Here is a 16,818-nt window from a genome sequence, read left to right on the forward strand (position 1 = left end):
CCTTTGAAGACCCCAATGAGAGAGTACTATCTATGGATAATAATGAAGAAAAACTTGAAAATAACCCTGTCATTGAAGAAGACCATAAGGATAATACGGAGGAGGAAGTAGATAATATTGAATTAGTTAGCAATGATAAAACTATACCTAGTATTGAAATTAGTTCCTTTCAGACCACTGAGGCAGAACCATTTTTTGGTTTTAGTAATAATGATGTCAAAGAGATACTAGAACTTAAATCTAATTTAGAAACCCTAGCAGATGATACTATACCTATGTATAATACTAATGAAGAAGTTAGTGATTCTGAAAGCAATGCTGAGGATAATGTAAGTTGTGTAAAAGTTAAGAGTGATGATGATAGTAATTCATCATCAGATTCCAATAGTGATGACAAGGATTCTCTATATGATACTTGTACAAGTGATCAAAGTTCAGCTGATGAAAAGGTAATAGTCAAAGAACCTATTGTTAGAATTCAAAGAATGAATGACTCCTCTTTTCTGAGGTTTTATGAGAAGATGAATAATTATAGCTCTGAGAGTGATGATAATGATAATAATGATGATTCTAAACAATTAAGTGATGAAAATGAAAACAGTTACAATGATCAAATTAGTCTTAATGATGCAGAAATATCACAAGAAGAGTTTAATAGCTTTGAAACAAATGACAAAACCGATGAAAGCAGTTTTGAAAAAACAAATAGTGATAATAATTTATTAGAAAATGAAGCCAGTGAATCTGTTGAATCTGATATGGAGGCAAGTGATGAAGAAAAATGCATCAGTTTCGTTACAACTAGAAGAAGGAATGAAGTTACAAATAATTCCATGATGTCCATTTTTAATGATTCATATGCATCATCCAGCACTGATTATGATAAGACTGTCCTTAGCAATACTGATATGAATAATACACAAGTAGACAATGTAAAAAGTGATGTAATTAATGAAATAGCTAATGATAATAATGAGGTATCTAACAAGGAGTTGGAAGCTACAGAGGTTTTACCAATTAGTGAAGACAAACCAGATAGCAGAATCTCATTTGTTACTACTAGGAACAGCAATATTACTGATAGGAGAAGTTGCAGGCAAAGTAGGCAGAGCCCAATAATACCTACAAGACATTCTGTAACTATTCGTAAAAGTTCTAAATTACCTACAGAAAGCTTAACACATACTCCAGGATCTTCACGAAAAACATGCTTTGATAAACCAGCTATTGTCCTCCAGCCAGGCAAGAAATGGGAAAGATCGTTAAGTATTTACAGAAGAATTACTATGATGACTGATCATTTTGATCAATCCATCTTAGAAGATGAGCCTATAGAGAAAAAAGGCAGAAAATACAGACAAAGTGTAATATGCACGATGGAAATGCAGGAGTTGAATGGTAAGTAATAATGGTAAATAAATATATTTTTTTAATAAACTACAAACTCTTTTGTGAAGTTCCTGAATACTGGTAGGCTAACAATTAAAAAAACAATACATAATGGAACAAACTTGACACTTCCATCCAAAGTTTCAGTGTAATGTCAGGTTTGTGTTTTTTTTTGAAAGAAAAATGAATATTTAATTTATTTGTGTCGAATATTTACTGTATATGTTTAATATATTTATTAATATGGAATTATTTCAGGTTCCCTACATAATGAATCAATCAATAGTCGCAGAAGTACATTTGTATCAAAGCCGAGTCGATCTACAATCAGAATTGTAAAAGTAAGTATGGTAATGGTAATAAATGTAAAAAAAGAAATAGTAGAATAAAAGTAATGTACATTTGTTTTCTTTCTCAGGATTCTGATATTTCAAGACTTAGTTTATGCAACACGACTGTATTTGATGACTTAAAAGGTAAAACTGTTTTATATTTAAATCCAATTACATAGCAATATGCCACATAATTCTGATTACATTTTTGTTAATTTAATATAAACAATCTAGATGTCATGCTATTTTCGCTGATCGTAGTTTAGTAAGCTTAGTTCTTTTTTTCATTATCTAATGATTCAGTAACACAACTTAATCGTCCGTTAATTCAAATTGGCGCTACGCTTTAAATATCAATGGTAGTTTTAATTTTCTTTGAGACTAGTAACACTTATTCTGAGTTTTGTCACTAAATAATCTGTGGTTATCTGTCGTTCCGCACATTTCGTGGAAGAAGACGCTTCGTAGTCTTTGTCCAGAAATAATTTTTATTTTATTTTTTATTTGTAACAGCGTGTTTGAAAATTTATAAGTGAACTTTTTATTCTCTACTATTACAAGATAATAGTAGATTAAACTTGGTTTAATAGTGACAAATTGTGTTTGAACGCTCAACGAAATTGTGTCTGCCATTACTTATCCGTAACGGGATAACAGTTTGGTTCTACGCCCTTTGTTCTAAACAAGTGTTAAATTAGCCAAGTGCATGCATCTTTCCCTGCAATACACAGGTTAGTTTTTGAATAGTGACGTTTTTTTGTATGGTTTCTTTTTTGCCGTAGCGTGATTTCGTTGCGTCAACGAGACGATTACGCACGGGGGAAAGTACGTTCAAGTACTTCCTACTATGTGTAATGTCATATAGATGGTGAATGACGCGTTGTGTTTTACAGGATTTTTGAACGAGGAGTGTGATGATACTATTATCGAATTATCCAAACTCTCGATCGCTGATCAGTCGCACGAGGTCACTGTATTAGACACCTTCCATGATACTTCGAGCCGTTTAGCTACACCAAGGGATTACGTGTTGCGTCGATGCGGCCAGGCGGACGCGATACTATTTGATGAATGCTATCCGGACACGTAAGTACACCCTTAAATTTTGACCCATCTCACATTTACATATTTTTTTACTATCTAAACGAAATTGGCGGTTAAATAGGTCACGTAAATATACATATACAAGATGGTGGCATTGTTATTAAACATCTGTAGCCAGTGGGTAGGCGTCGCGACTGATAACTTTATAAATGCTGTGCCCTACATTTAAATACATTAAATATTCAATGACATTCCTATACAACTATTAGGTTTTATATTGATCAACTGCTCTAGTTTTGAACTGTTAATGTGAATCAACCAATTATATGTCTGTTACACAACTTGGTCTTTGAAAAAAGTAATGACAATCTGAGGTTGTCACAAAAAAGGCTTTATATAATCATGTCACAGTTGGGTGATTTGAGTTTAACCAAACTAAACCTTGTTTTTATATGTCTTTCATTTAGAAGCATTGCAAATATATAATTAAATTATTCATACAAAATAGTCAGACTCAAAATCATGATTCAGATGTTGTTTTGGCCATTTGACCTTTTCAAGGTAGACTAAAGTACATTGTCCTTTACATTTCACAAGTTTACCTGATATGTACTATAAATATTTGTTTAAAAAACATGTTGTTTGTTGTATGTTTATTAGTCACGGAAACATGCTTTTACTAAAAGATTTTCTTTCTGAAGTTGTATTTTTAAGAAAGGGTTATTCCAGGTATATTTTAGTATATTATTTCCTAGACCTACTAATATAATAATGGATTTAATATTTTCCTCTATATAATTTGCAAGTTCTATAAATTAACAGCTCATATGATTCTATGCCTTCTCATTTTATGAAAAAGGTAAGCATTGTTACCATAGCCATAAAAGTTATGTAATGTAATATAAGTCATTGCATGTTAATTGCAACATAATTTTTAATTTATTATTTACTTATTTTATATTAAAAATGCATTAGAAAAAATAAAACATTTAATTTGTTCAGTTTTTTATGTAAAAATATAAAAATAAACTACTGAATAATATGGATTTGATTAGGACCGGTGAGGTAAATACAGTTTTTCTTAAAGATTTGCCGTTTACCTTGTCTCATGTGTCAATATTTGAATAAAAAACTTCCATATATTCTATTTCACGATTTGAGGATTAAGTCACGTCTATGCAGAAAAAGAAAAATTATATCTGATACTATTTTCATTTATAACTTACCAGTCTTATGTAGCCTGTTTAACTAAAATAACAGTATGTACATAACTGAACACACAGATGGTATCCATTATTGATTTGATTGTAGACAAGACCTTACCAATTACCTATTTGACATTGAGGATCATGTCATGTTCAATTTGCAATAACATTTTCATGTTCAACTTGTAAACAGATTTGTTCTGCACAATGTGTTGTAAATTGTAATCCAAAGTGAAAGTTGCACACTCAATCATTTTGAATAATAAGTAGCTTTGTAATAGAAAGCACATTCATAGAAATGTTGAATAAGAGCTTTAGAGAAAATCCTATGTATCAATTTATTTTATTTTCAAAATTTCGATTATATAATTGTGTTCTACATTTTGCTTTGAAAAAGTTGTTACCAACCTGTCTTTAACCATTTCACAAGTGTTGCATAACGAAAGTTTTTGCATGGATTAATAATTACTTTATCAACAGCACTCATTGCACTACTGACATCAATTCTAATTTTCATGCGAAATTTAAAACCAAATTGTTAATACATTTACATTATATTTTTTTTTTTTTATATCATTGTTATCTAACTAGGAAATAGACAAATGTATTGTGTGTCATCAGTTCTACCACACATGTGTTTTATAATTTCTAGGCATGCAGTTAAATTACATTCGTACAATTACAATATGTCACAACTCACAATAAAAGTTGTAGTTTACTGTTATTTTACTTTATTGGATGTTTTCATTAGCACCAAAGGCTTAAGCTTTAATTATACCTCGGTCTCTATAGGTGTATGACTCATGTTGTTAGGAAAATATTTCAACTTGAAGGAAGATATTCATAAAATACATTATGATTTCCTGACAATAAAATCTATAGGCACTGAAAGCTTTGCTCCATTTCTACTTACTTTGAACAGGAGCTATATCTTTCCTTTTAATTATAGGGTGTTGAAAAACTGCCACAAAATCGGCGAAGGGGTGTACGGCGAAGTGTTTTTGTGGCGTGCCAGAGATGGCCGTGCTCGCGTGCTGAAGATAGTGCCAATCGCCGGCACTCTCAAGGTCAATGGGGAGAGTCAGAAGGACTTCCACGAAATCATATCTGAGATTGTGATTGCTATGTAAGTATTTAGAAAGTTATAACTTTGTCTTATTTAAATTTTTGTACTGCTTGCGCCTAATTTGATTTTTTATGGAAATTATTATGTCGTTGCATATATTATTTTCTTTTTCTGTGTTTTCGAAAATAATATATGGATTAAGGGTACAGGCAAACACTCATCCAATCTGTGTGATAAAATCTTCAGATCATGTAACAACATTTCTCATGTTGTAAATCAATCTCAGAAATTTAAGTCATACCAAAAAAGCAAAAATTTTTCATGTATTTCTAAAACATTCAAATGAAGATACAAGACGAAACAGAATAGCTTTTTATTCAAGGTCTCCGTTAAAACCTTGCAAATAAGGGCGACAAGGTCCTCTTAGACTCGTGTTGAAATTTGGGTTTTTAGTTCAATGTCAGCGAGAAAGTATTTCAGCTGTTTGATCATAAACTTTGCGACGCAATGCAAAAATAGAAACTCATCTTGAAAAAAACATAAATCAATGTCCTTCTGAACACCGATATTTATTACAATGATTACAAAATTAATTGATATCGAAAAATAAAAGTTATTGGTGTAATGCTATCGACTGTACATTAAACTTATCTTGGTCTGCCGACTTTTGTAGTGCGTAATCAATTTAGCGATTAGACTTGTCGACCATAATAATTACGTCCTTGTAAATATATTATTAGCAATAAATGTCTTCCTACATGATAAAAATATACAATTAATTATATTTTGATCGTGAAGATATTTTAAAAAGTCTGAGTATAACTTAGCATTATGCCCTACATAACCGAATAAAAATGTACCAACGAAAAAATTATCGAGGCAAACGATTCAGCTAAAAAAACTTTTATAGCTGCTATCGTTTAAATATTACTTTAATACGTCAAGATATGTGAATGAATGTTTGTATTACTCGTGTGACCTATTTCCTTGAAAAATAAACATTGTTCACAGCTAATATATGCGTGCGATCTTGAGCAAAACAGGTCACTTCCGTACTGTAGCGATGAGTTAGTTACAGTTTTTGTTACTTACGATGTTACAGTTTCATGTGTTTTTCTATACATGTACAATTTGTACAATAGAATAGAAACATCCATTGTGAATCTAGTCGGTTTTTACATTTATTTTTCATTATTAAACGGCTTAATGAAGTCTATTGTCTGTAGTTGTAATTATGAATTGTGTGCATGTAAAATAACCTTGTCTTTTCTTGTTTAACAGGGAATTAAGCGCACTACGCGCTCCCATAGCCGAAATAAATCGCCACTTTGATGAAGGGAAGGACGTCGAGGCACTCAATCTACACGCTATAGAAAATGCAACTGATGTATTCAATGAGGTCAGTACACACAATGCTTGATATATTTTTCCAGATCATATTTTAGTTTATTGATTTCTTTCGATGTAAATACAAATAATCTTTCAGAAATGCAAATCACTGATATGTATCATTTTTTTTCCGGTCAGTATATAATATTTGCTAAATTTTCTGCTCAGCATAAACCAATTCTATACATCTTTTCCTTTGTTAATATTCTAAGTCAGAAAGAAAAATAAGATCATTCATTCAAAGGCGAGTTCATACCACTAGACAGTTCACAAGTGCAAACCGATGACGTAAGCTCTTCGAAAAATGATACGCGAAACAATGGGTAGTTACGTAATGCCGTTGTGATTGTCCGTGATGTGAATTATTGGAAAATGATAGACGACTCCTGTACCAAATGCTTAGTAACAGGACGTATTGCATTCTTTTTCGCATCATTCATTAAAATACAGATGACTAATACTTGTTTCGATAAGCATAAAACCACGTGGTAATTGCCGGTTTAATGGTTCTCGCACCTATTGAGATTTCTGAATGATTTCATTTCATACAAAACTGTTATTGTCGAGTTCTCCCGACAAAACCGGAACGTTTCGAATATTTCCGGATGAATCCTGAATCGCTGTGGATGCCAGCACGCAAAATAAACTTCTCGAGCCAAAATAAATATCTGTCGGCCATGCAAATATTTATCCCGACGCGGGAACAGAATTCTTACGAGATGCAGACGCCGTCACTCCGCGCTATTCAGGTCAAATATTGAAAGGTCGACAGTTCAAATGACTACTGCATAGCTGCCAATTATACACAATTATCCTCAAGCAAATTGCTAGAAACAGTTAACAGCTATTATTTCCCTTTATTACTATATCGACAAGAAATAATTCCACATTGAAGGTGAAATGAAAAACATACCAATATCGTTTATATTAAAGTACCACGTGTTGGTAAATGCGTGTTAATGTGGCGTAGTAATCGTGATAGTAGGAACTAACTCGTGCTAATATAAACATGCCCTAATTGATCTATAGTATCTTTAGTATTCTTCGGTTTACTCACATAAGTATAGTTTGTTCTATGACTTTCTTTAATATGTTTGCCTATCTTGGTTATCAACCAGCAATTAGAATCTGAATTACTTAAATTATAATGCAAAAGGTAATAGATTTAAAGGAGGATTATTAGGATTGTGATAAGTGAGTGGTAATTCACCGAATGTTTTTTGTCTAGCCACACTAATTCTCGAAAAATCTATCGCTATAAAAAACTTGATAAAAACATGATGAAATTGCAAGACATAATTTCATCAATTTCTTAATATTGATAATATTGTATCGCTGATTCAGAAGTTAGTACATTGTAGGAATTTAATATAATTAAATAATCATCACCAAATTCCTTAAAAGATTGATTACCTACGCGTGCCCATTCGATATGTCGAAATCTCTAGCACGTTTTGGCAATAACAACGTCTTTCCTGTTGTTGATCTCCAATACAATATATTAGTACTAGTATCTGTATGACGACATATGAGATCGTTTCTAGAATTTTATCAGCTTTCCAAACATTATTTACGTTGCAACAACTATCGATACCTTTATATCTATAAAGATGACAACTATACATCATGTATTTATGTGATAAAAAATGTTGGTTGAATAACTTGGGAATTAAATTCAACATCGTAACTGCGGTACGGTTTCGCCATCCATTTATTACAATAGTTTTTGTCTACCTGTTAACCCCAAGCCCCAAATACTTGTTAACAATGCATTCTGAACTCATCTACCTGCTTTGCTAATAGAACGCTTTCTCAACTGCATTGTCCTTTTCCGTAACGATCTCTTCAAGATTTATTATCTTTTTCTGCCAATCTGGTATATTTGGTATTATCCGTGATTTTTTATGTTAATAGATTAGTAAGATAATTTTATCCGTCGTAATTATAGACGATAAGACCTAGAAACCTAATATTTGTGCATTGATTCCTCATGGCAGTTGGTAAAAGAAATATATCGCACGTTTAAACCTATACTGACACTAAACAAAAATCCTCATTTGTGAGGAGAGCAAAAAAACAATTTTCTTTAAAGAAATTTGTACACTGAAAAGAAAAGATGAACAATTTCGTTATTCGATGACAAGGATATTAAAGCATGATATTACATCTCATATTTAAGAGGAAAATAACTAAAAAATTTGAATAGAAAAATATTGTTTTTACCTTATTTGTGTTATAGTGTCAGTTTTACTTTCACATTTTTATTTTTTTATCTCAAAATGTCGTTTTACTCCGACTTTTGAATGGGAATTCAATTTTTAAAGGTTTAATAACTACGAAATTTTAATCTATACTAATTACTTAAAGTACTTTTAATGAAATCTAAAATATTTTCGCGTAAAAAAATTTGACGCTGCAGACTATGCAACAGTTATTGTCATAGGATCAATAAAACAAATGTACGTCTACATAAAATATTTATTAAAAAGAAACGAAATAATTATTAACTGTCTGTTAAATAATTAAAATAAATTTTAATAACATTCTTTTATTTAAGAAACAAAAATAATCTCAAAAGGAAACATCTAAATAATAATTAGGTATCTGTTATTAAACAATCAGTCTAAACTCTCTATGAGGTAACTTCTGTTCTACATTTTAATCAGTCTTTGATTTCAGAAGGGGAAGAAAACAATACTTAAGCTTCGCGCTACTGATACTCTTATATCACATAAAATGTCTTACAAAAAATATTTATCATGCTTGCATCTCGCGGCTAATCTTAATTCACATAATCACACTTGCCTCTCTCGGCTAATCTTAATTCACATAATCAGACTTGCATCTCTCGCTTTTGCATAATAAAACAGGATGTCTTACTGTAAGTTAATATAAAAAAGAAAAAATAATCACAAAATATTTCGGTAAAACGATTCAGCATAATAGCGTGGTATTAAATTACTGTCAATTAATGATCTTAAGTCATTCTTTTTTCTGGAAGTTAGTTCCAGTTTTGCATTATTCAGTTGTTTCAAAGGAAACCCGACACAGTTAATTGTGCGCCTAGACCGTGTTTGTCTACATTGTTCAATCTCATAAAAATGATCTTCTGTAAACGAAGTCTTATAAAATATTTTTATTGCTCCGTTATCTTCTTTGACAAATTTTATTATTTTAATTTCAGATAGTCTAACTGCATCTCCATCAGTATTTTTATTAAACTTAATGCCACATTGCTGAACAAAATCTTTTAAATTATAAAAATCGGAATATGACATAGCGTTGACATTGTATGCATTACCTCGTTTTCTAGCCGTCTGTATTAAAGTAATGTACTGGTCAGGAACGAAAATTGGAGATGATTTAAGAAATTTTTTAACAGATTTTTCTATTACAGAATGAACGTTATCATTTTCATTTTGAGTGTGGCCCGATATTAAAAATTTATGGGTAATGCTCTTAATTGACAAATTAGCTAAAGCATACATGTACAAGCTAAACATAAATTGATTTTTCTGTTGACCACAACAATTGTCAGAATAAAATATAATTTCCAAATTCGGGTCATCGACTGTTTGACATTTTTCTGTAATAAACTTTAAGACGCATGAGCCAATTTCATTGGCTCCTCTCAAAGCATCTACTTCACTCCAAACATAACAATAACTGTTGTCTTTGTTAAGTTCACAAATCGTAAAGTTACATACATTTAACTTTGATTTGTAGTAGAAACTTGAGGTCTTACCCATAGGAAGCGGTAAAACCGCCTGTAAATCATAACATGCAACCACGTAACTTTTTTGCCCCTTTTGTTTGTCTTCATTTTTCTCAATTCGACTTAGTTCTTTTTCTGTGTGATGTTCTAGATACTTCAACTCGTTAGTTTCTTTTTCTATTTGACTCATATTTTCGTAAGATGTACAAAACTCGCACATGTCTTTTTTTGGAATAAAAAAGCTGATATTGTAATCTTTGTGAAATATCTTACGATAAGTGTGTATTTCGCCAGCTGGCTTTCCTTCTTCTTCACAGAGTTTTCTATAATCTCTATACAAATCAGATAAACTTTTACCTCCGTCGATGTACTCTCTACTAGTCTGTTTTCTTAAGTAGTGGCTTTCTATACGAGGAATGGAGTCAATATGACTTTTTATACCCTGTATCACTTCATCAACAACTTTTACTTGATTTCCGTGTTTGCCTCTTTTGTCAGATTCTACCATTCCGCTATCACACAACTTCTCTAAGACAGTTCTGATAGGTCTATCATTAATCCCCAGAGTGTTTTTGAAGAATATTTTGCACACCCGTATTTGTTTACCATTTACTGTTAGGTGGAAACCATGCTTTGGTTTACGATTGCTATTTTCTTTTTTGTAACTATACTTTGGTTTAATAACAGTCAAGTTCTTACTGATAAAATCCCGTTGTCGAGTAACACAACCCATTGCCCAATATAAACCAAAAATAATCGTTCTGTCACCATCATTAATTTTATCGAAACATTTCAAACGACATCGTTCTGAACAAGGCGGTCCCATGCTTCTCTGGGGCACATTTTTTTTTGATTTTGATAAAGAAACGTATTCTTTGCCTGAATTACGTAATTGTTTAGCTATTAGCTTTTTAGAATTTATAATACCCTTCCGTTTTTTCTTTGGTGGTAATATTATTAAATTTTCTTGCTCGTTGTCAGAGCTTTCATCGATAATTCTATCAGGGACAGGGTTATAATCAGAATCATTATCGTCAGGTGAAAAATCACCTGCTCTTGAAGAAAGGGTAGAAGACCTAGAACCGGTGCTTAATGATCTTTGTCTTGGTAATTCAGTTTGATTAGTTACATGTTTTTGTAGATTAGATGTGCTTGGCAAAGATTCAAATACTTTTCTTTGTAATAGTGAATTGGCGATGGGACGGTAAATGTTATCTGAAGATTTTATTGACCCCGAAACATAGGAGCCAATTGTAGAAGCAGCGCTACTTGAAGACGAAGAACTGCTCGAGGAAGATGAACTCTGAGAAGATGAGCAGCTTACCCTGCGAGATTTCTGCGAGGTCGATGGTTCTGCGCTATTTTCTGCCTGAAGATCCAGAGCGAGTTTCAACAATTTGTCTCTTCGATGCATTTTAAAAAAAAACCTAAAATAATAGAAACACTACATCACTATCAAAAAAAAAAGATTACGTATGCAAATTGATTTATTAAAAAAAATATACCTATTATTATCATAAAAGGGTTATTATAATCATAAAGGTCGTAAGTTCATGTTATCACTATGATCGCAAAAGTGACACTTTTGTAATTAATTAGGGTCCATTTATTCTTTGGCAAAATCAATTAAACGCAAAAATGACATTATTCGTAAAATGACGGTCCTTCTTTAAAAACAACTCGATTAAAATTTACCATTTTATGGCTAAATTGACACTAAACAAAAAGTGTCACTTTAGTATCAAACCACTAACTTAAATACAAAGTCACCGTAATGCAAAATGTGAACCAAACAAAAAATGTCACTTTGGAGTAAGAAAAAAATAACTACTTACCAATGATGGCACCGAAAAACTGACTTAATGACCAAAGTGTCGGTTTGTCGCTCAACAACGGTCTATTCTGGTACGGGCGACACGTGTTTTCGTGTTAAGCGTCAGTCTAGCACTGCGCGGGGTGGGGAATTTTGTTTAGTGGCAAAAGAGACTACTGCCATCTAGCAGTAGTTTTTGGCATTTTTAAGAAAGTGTCAATGCGGCTCTTTTTAGTTAGAAATTGATCAACTGATGGCGTTATTATCTCGATATTACGAAATTTTGGATAGTGACAGTTTTGGAATAAGTGTGCGATATATCTAAGACAACTATTATTTTATAATAGTTATGATATTCCTTTATTGTTCCGTAAGTTTTCCATCGGGTTTTCAATGGGTGGTCTTATTAGCATTGATCTTTAACAAATCACCTTTGATAGATAATAACGATTCATAATTATCGGGATATTCATAATACGTTAGACAGATAACGTTCACGCTATTATAATGATTAAAAACAGATTACGTAATGCGTATTCGTCATTATTAATTTAGCGTAAACCGTAGCGATTACGAGGAATAAAGTCATAAGAAATTCCACTTAATTACACGATTCTAGGTAAATGAATCAACATACATAAAAAAATATAACAGCTATGATTTGACTTTCGAAATTCATCGGTGAATCATTATATTGACTAACGAACAGTGTTTGTTTGTTTGATAAGGTAACTAGGCCGCACTGTTATCGAAACAAGACACCACTATCTTGGCACAGCTGGCGCATAATTTGCGTTTGTTAAACCATTTATAAATTATGATCAAACAGAGTTATTTCTTTCTTTTACAATTAGTCATTGTTAGCTCTCATTCATTATGTGTGCGGTAGGTAATGCTACAAGAGAAGCTTATCATGCGGAGCTCTCTGAGAGGTTTATCTCTCGCCTGATATCTGATTCCGCATGAGAAATTGGAGGTTGTTTGTTTATACCATTCATTAAAACCCTACCCACTTGTTTTCGTTTTTCATTCTTTGGGTATTTGATTCGGTCCTTGAGATTTGAGCTTGTTTATAATTTAGCCAACTGTAGACGATAGCGTTGACCTTTTGTCTTTGGTATCCTACACCAGAGTGTAAATAGATTTTTATCAGAGTATTGCTGATTTTAACGAGTGCAATTTTGCGACGGACGCTCGGAGGAAATGTGTAACTATGTTTCCTTTTCCTGTCGTCTTTAATGTTGTGCTCGTGTGTACAATGACATTTACCTTAATAAGGGAGGATGTCTATTTATAATTCGCCGTACAGCAGGTTGCTAGCCTGCTACATGGCACATGTTGTTTCCGATGTATAAACCGCGATAAATTACCAACAAATGGACGCAGCTGTCGCTATTTTTTGCCGTAATTCTAATTTAGAGCTTGGCAACTGCCCTTTAATCTAACGTTTAGGGACGTCAAAGAACTTATGGAAGTTGTCGTATGAGAATTCCAATTAAACGAGTTTTTATCTACTTGCATTTAGTAAAAAAATGGTATTTGCTATATGCAACGTATATTCCAATCTTCCTCGTCAGTGCGGTGCTATGAATGAATCATGCTATATTTTAAAATAATAAATATTTACCTTATGCGTCATCCATGCCTCGTAAACTGAGACCTGCAAACAAGGTATATATCCAGCTATACCTAATAAACAATAATGGTTATAGGTGCTAGCTGTGAAGTGCGTATACGGCAGCTACCCAGCTCGCTTGCTCGACCTGTGGGACCTTTATGACGAGTGCAAAGGCTCTGAGAACGACAACCCAGCCATCCTACCAGCGGACCAGCAGTTCATAGTGTTGGAACTAGCCAACGCCGGGCAAGACTTGGAGAGCTACCAGTTCAATAACGCTGAGCAGGCGTATGCTTTGTTCCTGCAGGTAAGACTCATCTTATTCTTTAAATTCAAGACTGATATACATTGAGGATTTAGCGAATGAAGTTTACTCAACACTTTTCTGTGGTGATGTGTAACTACTTGCTTTGGTCACGAATTGCCTCAATAATGACGTCACTTACTTCCTCAATCTAAATTAGTCCTAACAAAGGCATGGTTTTTGTTTTTTAAAGTTTTCTGTTTTGTGTGTAGCTAATTATGTTCAATTGAAAAACAGCGAATGACTGACCTTTTGTTGTAAAGTTTTTTCTTTTTGTTTTGTAATTAAACGATGTGCAGTTAGACAGTTATTTAATGTGTTATGTACAAAAGTGTCTCACAACTTTATTCTTACTTTCAACAAGTGATTAATGGTTAAAAAGTAAGTAGAAAGTTGCTAAATTGCGTTTTTTGCTGTCCATTAGCGTTTGGTCAAAAGAAATTGTAGATTCGAAATGTGTTATATAATCATTATTTTGTACTGTATTTTAAACTTTTTGCGGCATTAAATAAAGTCTTCAAATTTTTACTTAGTGACGTTTATCTTCGACGTTGCTTTTTCTGCAAGATATAATTTTTCAAACTTTTGTTAATGCATATTTATTTTATGGTTTTGTTTTCTTTTTTGTGTTTTTTTTTTGTTTTCAGTGGCTCTGAACTGCATGCACAAGTAGAGCCTCCACGGAAGATAAGTGATATTCTATTTCAAGTTGTAATGTATCTTGACTAGATTATCACTTATCATCTGCGGTCGGCTTTTCGCGCTTTACATGTACCCAACCAGTGTGTGGAGTTTTTGTTATTATTTTTAACATCGTAGCATGTGTTTTATTTAACTTTATATCTGTGTTTCAATGTTGTATGTTTTGTACGTAACTTATGATTATTATTATTTTACATGTTTAATATTAAACGATATTGTTTACAATCGCAATGTGTAAATTTCGTATTTAAATGTTTTGTTTTGAACGGACATTGTTTTCGATCTCACTAAAATAAGTTTTGTAACGATGTTCTCGTGTTGTTTAGGTGGCGTATGGTCTGGCAGTTGCCGAGGAAGCCTTCCAGTTTGAGCATAGAGATCTCCACTGGGGTAACGTGCTGATCGCACCAACTGATCAGAAGGTAAGAATTACACATATGCCATACAATGTTACAATATACTGAGACCCATCCGGGTGGCAACGGAAGGCTTCCTTACTAGAAGGGGTTTAAGCGATTTCTTTCCTTTAAGTATATAATTCGTTACATATTCGTAGTGCAAAGGCATCTTTTTTATTACTTGTAGGATTGTCTGCAATTTAGTTAGTGTTATCTATCACAGTAATGAGCAAGAGTACTCTCGAAAGATAAACTGTTCATGAATTCAGTATGTGCCATCTCTTTCTCGTTTTCATTAGTTTCTGAGTATTCAATAAAATATCTTGGCTTTAAAGATATAATTATAAAGATCATAAGGTTATACTCTTACATACATGATATAGGTCGCGATAAATAAAACCTGACAATGAACGTGTTTTCCGCCTGCGAATGGATGGTAATTTGACGTATCACCGAGAGACGCACGCCAGATTATGGCGTAGTGTTGACAGCGTTTGATAAAACATAATTATTCAATTCAATAATAAACAGCTTTACCTCGGGTAACTAGTATAGCTGATAGCATTGTGCAAGTAAATGAGTTTACTTAAGTTTATTTAATTAAATACATAACGAAACAATTCGAATTCATTAATGTATAGGTTTAGGATTAATTAATTGACAAGTTGACAAGGAATTAGTGTCAATAGTCCAGTGCCTAGGCTCGACGAACTGAACAAAATGATAAATTGAACAAATCCTTTTTGTACGTTTTTAATGAATTGCAATTTGCGCGCTAAAATAATACGTGCACACGTTGTATTTGTTTATCTACACATACTTTCTATCTACCGATTCTTCTTGGAACGACTGTTCATTAGACCTTTCATCATATACTGAGGGTTAAAGCAATATATTAGCTTGTTAGAATAAAACCAACTCAAATTACAAAGTACGACAACCGAGGTCAAAGTCTATCTCTAAGACACAGATAGGTCTACAATATAACTAGAATACTATCAACTTTGTCTAGAAACTTGCCGCTATTGTACTTTGTACCTACTACATAATTACAGAGTATTTTAACCTTGCCAAATACCAGTCACCTTAAGGTGTATGACATGGAGGGCAGTCGTCCCGTCTGGGGTGACGGGTGAACGAACTCTGATAGACCGGCCTGATAGCTGATAAACCACTTTTTTGTTAAACCACACTGACGCCTGTCTAACGCAATAATTAGTTTCTTAATGATCTTCTAGTCTGTTATTTAAATTATTCAGCGATATAGGATGACTAATATCCTTTTGAGATAGCAGTTTGCCGTGGCCAGTTTGAAAGAAAATATTGCGCAATAATATTAAGTTGGCAAATTTGGGAAATCAATATTTTCTCTGCTAGCTTAGTTGTTGCTGGTTCAGACCAATTTTTCCATACAGTACTTTTAGTATAAACATATTCTTTGTCACAAAACTGTTTAAGCGTTTTCTCTTCAATTTCGTTCCCAGAACTACGTTTAATAAATTGTTATTTGGCCAACTGCCAAAACCGTTTCGTGCTCTTGATCGTGACGTCTGTTTCCACCTTAGGTATTTCCGTATTCAATTCGACTTTGCCGTTCATTGAAAATATTTATAATTCATTTTAGCAGGTACTTCAGATCATTATGTTACCTTCTTGGATTCATTCCTAAAAAAAAATGTCTTTGATGATTCAAAGAAATTCAATTTAATTCCTTCAATTCCTGGGTTCTCGTAATGTATTGGGCTTTTTGACGACCAGTTTCATTTATTTCTCTGAAATGCTGAGGTGACTTTTGCTATGTATTTGGCACAACCTCAAATCCCGGAATCAGATTTTTCCTATC

The 16,818-nt window shown here is 32.8% G+C and overlaps 2 protein-coding genes across 2 annotated transcripts; one reads left to right on the plus strand and one right to left on the minus strand.

Moving 5' to 3' along the window:
- The first annotated feature begins 6 nt into the window (after positions 1 to 6).
- On the plus strand, positions 7 to 15,171 carry LOC113506368 (uncharacterized protein DDB_G0286591-like). Its single transcript, XM_026889214.1, has 8 exons — positions 7 to 1,398; positions 1,648 to 1,730; positions 1,808 to 1,865; positions 2,615 to 2,807; positions 4,920 to 5,096; positions 6,318 to 6,435; positions 13,666 to 13,878; positions 14,904 to 15,171. Exons 1-8 carry the CDS (start codon positions 33 to 35, stop codon positions 15,039 to 15,041), a joined length of 2,346 nt encoding a protein of 781 aa, XP_026745015.1. The 5' UTR covers positions 7 to 32; the 3' UTR covers positions 15,042 to 15,171.
- Positions 8,958 to 13,657, minus strand: LOC113506369. Its single transcript, XM_026889215.1, has 2 exons — positions 11,976 to 13,657; positions 8,958 to 11,567 (listed from the first exon to the last, which is right to left on the minus strand). Exon 2 carries the CDS (start codon positions 11,552 to 11,554, stop codon positions 9,335 to 9,337), a length of 2,220 nt encoding a protein of 739 aa, XP_026745016.1. The 5' UTR covers positions 11,555 to 11,567; positions 11,976 to 13,657; the 3' UTR covers positions 8,958 to 9,334.
- Positions 15,172 to 16,818: the final 1,647 nt, after the last annotated feature.

This window comes from Trichoplusia ni, assembly GCF_003590095.1.
Source record: "Trichoplusia ni isolate ovarian cell line Hi5 chromosome 13 unlocalized genomic scaffold, tn1 tig00000410_group12, whole genome shotgun sequence".
Classification (NCBI taxonomy): Eukaryota; Metazoa; Arthropoda; class Insecta; order Lepidoptera; family Noctuidae; genus Trichoplusia; species Trichoplusia ni.